This window comes from Seriola lalandi, unplaced genomic scaffold, assembly GCF_002814215.2.
Source record: "Seriola lalandi dorsalis isolate HSWRI2012SDOR001 ecotype SW California unplaced genomic scaffold, Sedor1 jcf7180002053563, whole genome shotgun sequence".
NCBI lineage: Eukaryota > Metazoa > Chordata > Actinopteri > Carangiformes > Carangidae > Seriola > Seriola lalandi.
Window position 1 is genome coordinate 20,414 of NW_019524116.1, and position 9,489 is coordinate 29,902.

General features: G+C 42.7%; 1 protein-coding gene across 1 annotated transcript in view; it reads left to right on the top strand.

Annotated features, from left to right (window-relative positions):
• Positions 1-1,957: 1,957 nt before the first annotated feature.
• Positions 1,958-9,489, top strand: part of LOC111651295 (SUN domain-containing protein 1-like) — a 16,353-nt gene continuing 8,821 nt past the window's right edge. Inside the window, exons 1-7 of the mRNA XM_087172656.1 lie at positions 1,958-2,144; positions 3,448-3,624; positions 3,898-4,094; positions 4,805-4,831; positions 5,249-5,530; positions 6,284-6,436; positions 8,132-8,212. Coding sequence (XP_087028782.1) covers positions 2,098-2,144; positions 3,448-3,624; positions 3,898-4,094; positions 4,805-4,831; positions 5,249-5,530; positions 6,284-6,436; positions 8,132-8,212 — 964 coding nt within the window. The 5' untranslated portion in view covers positions 1,958-2,097. The remainder of the gene's footprint in view (positions 2,145-3,447; positions 3,625-3,897; positions 4,095-4,804; positions 4,832-5,248; positions 5,531-6,283; positions 6,437-8,131; positions 8,213-9,489) is intronic.

Below are 9,489 nucleotides of genomic sequence, written 5' to 3' on the forward strand. Positions count from 1 at the left end.
TAATTGTTGTGAGCATACAGTAACAAGTGACAAGTCTTTTGGGGGGGCGGGGTGGGGTGGTGTTGAAAGGTGAGGATATCAAACAGTGAAGGAAAGAGAAACACATCCTCCAAATTCCAGGTGGAAATATGGAAACGTTAGTCACAATATCAGGTGGAATGGTCATTTCTGCATTTCATTGTCACAAAACATTTTAAAAACAAAGATTTAAATTTTGTAGAGCTTTGTATGAACAAAGCATGTTGCTTTACATGTGGAGATTACATGATTTGTAGGGCGTCTCTTGCAAACAATGCTTCATTTATGGTCTGTTGTGACACATTTTACCTTTTTTTTTTTTTTTTTTTTAATCAAAAAAAAAGTTCTCCTGCGATTTGGATACTGCAGTTGGCCATATTACGATTATGATAATATTTCAAATAATTGTTCATCCCTACTTAATACATTCGGAAAATAGTTTGATTAATTGTTAAAGTGATCATTCTTTTTTTTTCTTAGCAAAAATGTCATACATTTGTACTTTCAGCTTCTTATTGGAGAATATTTTCAGCTTTTTCTCTCTTGTAAATGAAAGTAAAATGAAAATCTCTGACGACATCTGAATAGGAAAATGGGACTTGAACATATTATTATAGATTTAATGTTGTAGAGAAATGATTCATGGATGAATGGAGAAAACAATCAGCAGATTACAATTGTTAGTTGCAGCCCTGCAGTATAGTTTTATCTGCACCAAAACACAGGAATCAAAATGGCACTTTAATAAAAAATTTGAAAATTAAAAAAAGAAATTACCCAACTGATGTATTTCTCTTTATCAAATTATTTACAAATTTTACCACGTCAGATGAAGCGTCTGTATCCTTGTTGATGATTTTCTGAAACCTCGTCCACCAGATCACTGAGAAAATATCAAGCAGATTTATTGGAGATGAAAATAATAGTTAGTTGCAGCCCCCCTCTTCAATACATGTACCAACATGTTGCACTTCTTCTCTCCTACACACCTGTTTCCAGACAGGTCAGTATGACGTCTGTTGACACACAGCTTCAGTGAATGTCTGTGCTGAGAGCGCCCTCAGCAGTTGAGTACAGTCCAATGCAGCAATGAAGGACAGCTCTGCAGAGAGTCTATAACTGGCTCAAGGTGAGGGCTGCTGGGTAATCCAGAGAGGCTCACAGAGACTGGTCAGACAGAGAGGGAGAGTGACAGTTAGAACAGGTGATCTCTTAACCTTCTCACCTGTTTCATCCATCCAAGATGGAGGAACTCAAACACCAGCGTTCACCTGCAGCTGGTGGTAAGTTCCTGCCACGCTTGTCTTTTCTTTCCCTGTTGTTGGTAAACGTGTAAGTAACAGAGGGAGGTCTTTGGTCGTATTCGTCCCATCAGCCAAGTTTGAGTCTCACCTTTCTTTCAGTTCAATCTCAGGTGTTACACCTGCCTCCTCTGGATCTCATGTTCCTTAGGTGTGTTCGACTCCTGTGCGTTTCTGAAGGCAATTACTGATATTTGTAAATAGCTGATAATCAATATTGAGTATGTTTTCACTGGAACTATTAAACAGCACTTTTGCTCAGTCATCGATCTCACCGAGAGCTGCAACAATTAGTCAATTGATTGTTCAGTGAATTGACAAAAAAATCAAAGTATTTTGATAATCTGTGACTTGGAGTGATTCAAACAAGACACAGACTCTGCTTCCAGCTTGTCAGCTGACATTAAAGTGTATAAAATATCTTTAGAATTTTTAACAAATGTATTTTTTTATTTCATGCACTAATTGATTAATCAAGAAAATGATCAACAGATTAATTAATAATGAAAATAAGTTAGGTGCAGTCATATTCAAGCATCATTCAGGGTGTGTGTTCATGTGTAAGAAGTGTGTGTGTGTGTGGGGGCGGGATCTAAGCAGCTCACTGACCCACATGCTCTAGCAGGAAGTGCTGTCTGCAGCAGTCTAAGTAGGCTTAAGGTGAACTTGAACCGTGCTGCTGCCACAAAACTCTTTGTGTGTGTGTGTGTTGTTCATACTGTGTACATGTTATTTATATTGTGTGAGTGATGTGTCGGCTGTGCCTCTGCTCCCTGTAATGAGTGACGAGGACGTGGATCTGCAGAGCTGGGGCTGGACTGACCTGTGTGTATCCTCACCTAATGCTGTGTGTGTGTGTGTGTGTCTGTCTGTGTGTGTGTGTGTGTGTGTGTCAGTGTGTGTGTGTCTGTCTGTCTGTATGTGTGTGTGTGGCTCTTTGTTTTTGATAAGGTAGCAGGGATTTGTTTTGCGTTTCTGTTTCTCAGCAGGTAAATCTGTCGGTAACGCTTCATTTTACAGGTTCTGTATCTTTTAGCAGATATTTCCAACAGAGGCTGATGCAATTTAGTAAATTAGTAAACAGAATCTCACCAGTGTCGGTTTCAGCAAAAAAATGAAGTGAACTTAAACTAATTTTTAATCATTTTATGGTTAAGCCGCTTTCTGATACTTATTGGAAACTGAAATGTGACATAAATCAAATCCATATGACAATATCATAGTGTCACACAAACCTACTGGCTTTCTATCATTTTTCGACTTAGAAAAACTGTTTTTTATTTCCGTTAATTTTTTATTGTGTTTTCAGAGGTGCAGTATTTATGGAAGAGGAAAAGGGCCACATGTGAAAAGAAAAATTTTTACTTTAATCTCAGAATTCTGTCTTTTAAAGTGATAGTTGTGGTTATTAAACGTGGGGTTGTGTAATCATTTACAATCAGTGTTACCTGCAGTAGATTCAGTTTAGAGCAGCAGGAGCACTGGTAAGCTAGCAGAGTGATGAGCTGCTGTGGGCGGGGCCAGCAGAAAACACCTGTTTGACACTTTTTTAAAAGACGCCCACTGAAACAATCCAACAGCTGTTTAAATGAAGCTTCAAGTAGAATTCAGTCAAAACAAAGTGAAGTTTAGCTCTTTGTGATTCGCTCAGATGACCTGCAGCTGCGGCGTGATGCAGTGCACACTGTAGATGCGCTTGTACATAGGAATACAGTAGTTCAGTGGTTGAAAAATTGCAGTGCGAAAGGAAAGTGCTGTTCTGACAGGAAGATAAAGAGCTGAAAATATTCTACATCAAGCTTCATTTAATCAGATGTTGGATTGTTTCAGTGGGCGTCTTTTTAAAAGTAAAAAGTGTTTTCTGCTGGCCCCGCCCACAGCAGCTCATCACTCTGCTCCTGCTGCTCCTCTAAACTGAATCTACTGCAGGTAACACACTGACTGTACATGATGACGTCACACCACCCCACGTCTAATAACAACAACTATCACTTTAAACTCACAATTCTTTTGTCAGAGAGAATTTTTTCACGTGACCCGAATCCTCTTCCGTCAGTATTAAAGATGTGTTACAGTCTAATTTGGTGAATGTGGCAGAAACTCTTCCCTCTCTCATCTTCGTCCTCAGCTCCAGCTACTCCTCGGCGGTGTCGGACTTGGAGAAGGAGCAGCAGATTGCCTCCTTCCTCCAGACCAGAATCATGTCCAGACGCAGCCTGCGGCTCGACGATGGCCTGTTGGACCGCGGTCTGCCGCACGCCAGCGCCTCCTTCAGTGTAGGAGGAGGGAGCTGGAGGAGCACCAGGTGAGGGTTGGGTAGGAGGGGTGTCGGGTGTCTCGCTGCTGTTTTCCTCCTTCTTTCCCATGTTCTTCTCCATCTTTTCATCCGTCTCCACCTCCTCCTCCTTTGTTCTTCCTCCTATCCTCCTCTTGTCTTCTCCTCCACCTTATTGTCATCTTCTCCTTCTTTTACACCTTTTTTCTCCTCAATGTCATTATTGTTCTTTCTCCTCCTTCACATCCATCATCCATTAAGTTCTTTCCTCCTCCTCCCTGTCTCTGCTCCTTCTCCCTGCAGGTCTCTGAAGTCTCGTCGTTCTCAGCACCACTCAGTCTCCTGCTCGGAGTCTGTCCTCATGCACACTCCTCGTAAACCGGCTGGCCAGTCGCTCCACAACAGCAGCACCCACAGCGTGGCCTCGGACGCCTCTCTGCTCTCCTCCCTGCTGGACGAGTCCTCCATCCAGGAGGCCACACTGGTCGACACCTTCTGGGGTAAAACACAGCGTCATAACTCATCGAATTCTTCTTCTGTGTGCAGACTGGGCTGTTTACACCGAGCAGGCAGCAGTTAGAACAAAAGCACTAGTTGCTCAGGAATGTACAAAGTTAAAATGTGCAAAGAAATTTATATTTAAAGTTTCCTTCCAGACACGATGTAAAGTAGCTCTGTAAAAATACTGAAAAGGCTCTGAAGCTCATCTCCTCTGACTTCCTGGTTGAGAAATCTGGATCAGGCCTTGAGCCCCGCCCACCACCTGCTTGCTCCAGGTGGACAGGTGAGAGAGCAGAGAGTCTGAAGATGGTGAGAGGAGGAAACATCAGAGAGACTCAGCCACATGTTTGAGCCTCAGTCAGACCTAGACTCGGATGAGGAGTCTGTTGAGACCAGAACCAGAGACTAGCAGACGGATCAAAACTGTTAGCATAGTTAGCATCTTGGGCGGGGCTTGATGACTGCTTTGTTGTGACATCACAAAGTTCCAGAAGTCCTGACGGCTGGTTTTAAGGCTCAGTTTCTGAATACAGGCTGTGTGCATTTCTCTGTGGACTGAGGCTTTGATACTTTCACAGTATTAATATAGAAGCTAGAGCTGATCTATAATCACACTACACATGGACACAGACCTTTACACTGGAGGAGCTTTAATATGAGGTGGTTAGAGTGAAGTAGTTTTTGTTCTGATCTTCCTCTGGTGTTTCAGGTTTGGACAATAACGTTGATCCTAAAGGTCAGTAAAATTAATTCTTACCACAGTTACTGTCACTACTGTAACTTTAGTTTTCCAATGAAATTTCATCTAGGAAACTGAGGTAAATAACAATTGTTCCATTAAGCTAAAAATCCAATCTGTAAAAATGATCAAAATGTCACACATCTCTGATACAGAATATTGCATTCTCTTCTTATTAACGTGCCGAAACACACCTGAATACAAGTTTATATTTTTCACTATTGTCAAATGATGTAATTTTCTCCAACTTTATTTGTGTATCAGCAGTTTTGATGGATGAGATAAATTTTAATGAGCAGTGATATAAAACATAAACATATCGAGCTTCAACCAGAGAATGTTTGGTTGATAATTTCATCCATGAATTGATAGAAAAATCATCAGTCAGTTAATCATTTCATGTCTCTGTCACAGAAAGCACCATCATAGTGGAGCAGAGCAGCGTCCTGGCAAACAGCACTCTGATTGGTCCAGACAGCCACTGCGCCAAACACCCGGTGCAGACGCTCAGCCAGGTTTACTGTAAAGACTGTGAGCTGCACTCGGACAGGAAGGAGTCTGTGACCACTTACCGCTCCTCCTCCGAGTACACCACCACCACGTCCTCCTTGGTGACGGGGCCGCGGCCCTCGGACCACAGAGAGCCTGAAACGTCCACCGTCTACTGCCGAGACCGGGGCCGCAAGAGCAGAACAGGTGAGACAGGTGATAATCACTGTCTATCTATGACATCACAGGTGTTCAGGAAATACACTAAGCCAAAACATAATGACCACCTGCCTAACGTACGGCTCGGCCTCTGCGTGCTGCCAAAACAGCAAGTCGGACCTCTGAAGGTCCCTGTGGTGTCGGGCAGCAGATCCTGTAAGTTGTGGGCTGATGTGATCAGACTTGTTGTTCCAGCCCCTCCCACAGAGGCTTGACATCTGAGGTCTGTACTACGAAGCAGGATCTGAGGTTGTCGAGGTAACTTCAGGTTTAACTCTGGGTTTTCTGTCCCGACGCTGGTTCTGTTGTTAAATCACCATGGTAACTTACGCTGAACTGCTCCAGAGCAAGTTAACTTCAGAAGATCAGATCAAAACCTGTCTGTGACCTGTAAATGACTCAACAATTATTAGAATTGTTGCTGATTAATTTTTCTGTCATTTGACAAATCGTCGCAGCTGTATTTGCGATGTCACATCAGACGCCCTGAAGCTAATTTCCTGCCCAGCTGTGTGCACTTTGATTACGGACTCATTTCATCACGTTTAGTTTCCTGAAGTGAAGTCATGGACTGACAGCTTCCTCCTGCTCTCTCTGGCTCTGCAAACATGTTTTGTATAAACCTTTGTATGTAAATCAAACTGCAGCTGAAATCACTGAGGAGTCTCAGATTTCCCTGATGCACAGACGTACACATTTATTTGTATTTAAGTGTGACTCGGTGTGGTTCGGCTCTTCCAGATGTGCTGCAGCTGTGGCTGGACTCGTTAGTGCTGTGTGTCAGGAGCGCTGCAGTCTGCTGTGTCTCTATACTGACACACACCTGGCAGGTGTGTCAGAGGCTGGCCTCTAAGGTCACAGAGGTCCCTCTACACACTGACAACAATCATGGAGGTACTGACGCTGAAACAGTCTGTCACTAGTAGGTGTGGGAATGTACCTGTCAACATTTTTCCTTCTAGACACTGGTGTGAGTAAATGGGTATAAATAGGAGTAATCTGTTATGTAGGGGATCCACTCAGTGAGTACGCTGCTTTACCTGGTGTTCACCTGCATGTGCTGTTCGAACCACTTGCTGTTACTGTCACCTTTTCATCATAACATAACTCTAGCTTCCTGGTTCAGTCTTTCACAGAGGATCAATGTGGATTTTTGACAAACGTCAATAATTCAGTTTATTTACTTCTGTCATTCTCTGTCTCTGAAGAGCTCACCCAAGAACCTCCTACTTTCCCTAAGTGGTTCCCAACACATTACTTCACTCAGTACCATTAGAACCCTTCAAGCCCCACTAGAACCTTTTTAAGACCCTAAAACGGCTCCACCAACTGCTAGAACCTCGTCAATGACAACAACACGTGGTATCACCACCAGAGCTACCCCTTCGGTCACCAGTAGCCTTCTATAGAACCACCCAAACATCCTTTCATTAACCACTAGAGCCTCCTCAATGACCTCTCGCCAGAACCTCCTTAGTGCTCCCTAGAACCTTCAAAAGACCACCAGAATGTCCTCATTGACCACTGGAACTACCTAGAGGACCCCTATAAGAAGACTACACTATAGGGACACCTAGAACCTCGGTTACTATGAGGTATACCCATCGGAACACTAGAACCAGGACCCATAGATCCTCCACAGTAATCATTATAAAATCTCAAAAGACTTAGAACTACCAAAATGACCTGTAGCACTCAGTGACCTGTCCCAGAACATCTCAAGACACAAGAACTACCCACAGGAACCCTAACCTCTCCAGTGATGACCACACATTGATAAAGGATCTCTAGAACCTTCCAAAGGACTTCTAAAGCTACCTAGAACTTTGCCAGTTACCATTAAATCTTTCTAGATGATCCTAAGGACATTCTTAAAGGAACACTAGATCTACAAAAATATACTATCTGAAGAGGTGCTATCTATAGGACCCAAAGATCCTCCGAATGACTACATGAATAACCTAAAGGCCCATAGAACTACACTCTACAGGGTCTACAGTAGAATCACCTAATGAATTCCTAGAACCTCCTCAGTTACTACAGGAACTACCTATAGAACCTGCTCAGTGTCATCTAGACCTACAACCTCCTCTGACTCCTCCATTGTACTAAAGAACAACTCAAACCACCTAGAGGAACCTAACTACCTACCGGACCCTGATTAATTGCCACTTCAGTTACCCTAGCAACCACAGGAGGTTCCTAATGAATTGACCAAACCTGAAATGTTGGCAAATGAACAGGCAATGTTTTCTGGTTCCCTATTTACTGTTCTCAAAGTATACTAAGATACTCTGAACCAGAGGAATGAACGTTTTTACTAGTTCTGACACAGATTTGTATCTTTATATTGTTCATGTGTTGTGCTTGTTTTCATGACCTCATACTCTTCACCTGCAGCGTTTCCCTCCCAAACAAATGGGCAGCACTTTGCCTGTTACCTTGGCAAAATGCAAATCCGTCCATGTCTCCCTGCCTGGAGTCAGTGCCGGTCGTCGGCTCAGAGGACAGATGTGGACGTGGTGAGGTGTTGGTCTGGAGGTCTCTCAGCTCCTGGTGAGTCTTGACTGTTTGTCCTCTGTGTTACAGTTCAATCCGGTCACTGTGGAGTCATGAGCCTCAAGGAGTCGACCACGAACCAGGTGGAGCTTCATCCCAATGGATCTCTGTGTGAGTTTTACAGTAAGACACGCACATTCTGTCTTTCTGTACTTGTGAGGATTCAGACTGGAAGTAGCCCTGTAATGTTATGTGTTAAACCATCACGTGGCTGCATTGATGTGCGTCGGACCAGTGAGACGACGAAATACAGCTCCGATACGTCCAGTTTCAGTAACAGACAAATGCATTTAAATGCTTATCTGTGAATTCCCTGAAGCGCAAAACGCAACAACAAGATGAAAAACACATTTCACAAAACGTGGTGAACTCTGAATTGATTTGGGTCCAATCACACAGAGGAATTGTTATCACTGGCATTTTCTGAAGTTTTTTTTTTTTTTTTTTTTTTTTGTCATGTTGATTTGTGAAATCTTGAGCTTTGCATTGCATCGTGTCCATTTTTTGATGTTTTGCACTTCAGGGCCACCGTACACTCAGTGGTTTGTAACACTCTGACAGGATTTTACAACTGTAGAAAGTCATCGTGGCAGGAGGTTTTAACAGCAGAAACCATGTGGATTCACAGTAAGTGATGCACCAATGTGCACTTGTGGTGGAGGGACACACCCACAAGGAGGTGATTCTGCTTAATAATGAAACTCTATATATATATATATATATATATATATATATATATATCATATCATAATGTTAGGAGTTTTTTAAAGATTGAGTCCTCATTGCAAAACTAGAGTCACCTCCTCGTGTTTGTATTCCTTCTCCACTCAGACTAGTTTCAGGTTCATCCCTGTTTATCCAGAATCATAAAAAATATGAACAATTTGTGTCAAATTTTGGCATAATTTCTGTGTGAAGTCTTGAGTAATGGCTAAAAACTGTTTGACCTTTGACCACCAAAATCTAATCAGTTCATCCTTGAGTCTCAGTGAATGTCCTTCAAGGCGTTCACAAGGCCAAAACCACGTTTTGTGAGGTCACCCTAACCTTTGAACTTTGACCTTTCACCACCAAATTCTAATCAGTTTGTCCTTGAACTCTAGAAGGTTTTACCAAATTTGAAAAAGTTCCTTCAAGGCGTTATGGAAATATTGCGTTCACAAGGCCAAAACTGTGTTGTGTGAAGTCACCGTGACCTTGACCTTTTACCTCTTGACAATCAAAATTTATCAGTTCATCCTTGAGGCCAAGTGAATGTTTGTGCCAAATTTCAAGCCGTTCCATCAAGGCGTTTCTGAGAACAACCTGAAACAAAATGGCTGCTGCTCTGGCTGTCGCCAGCGCAGACATAATTATTCTTTGGTGGTATTTTATCTGCACTGCTGCAG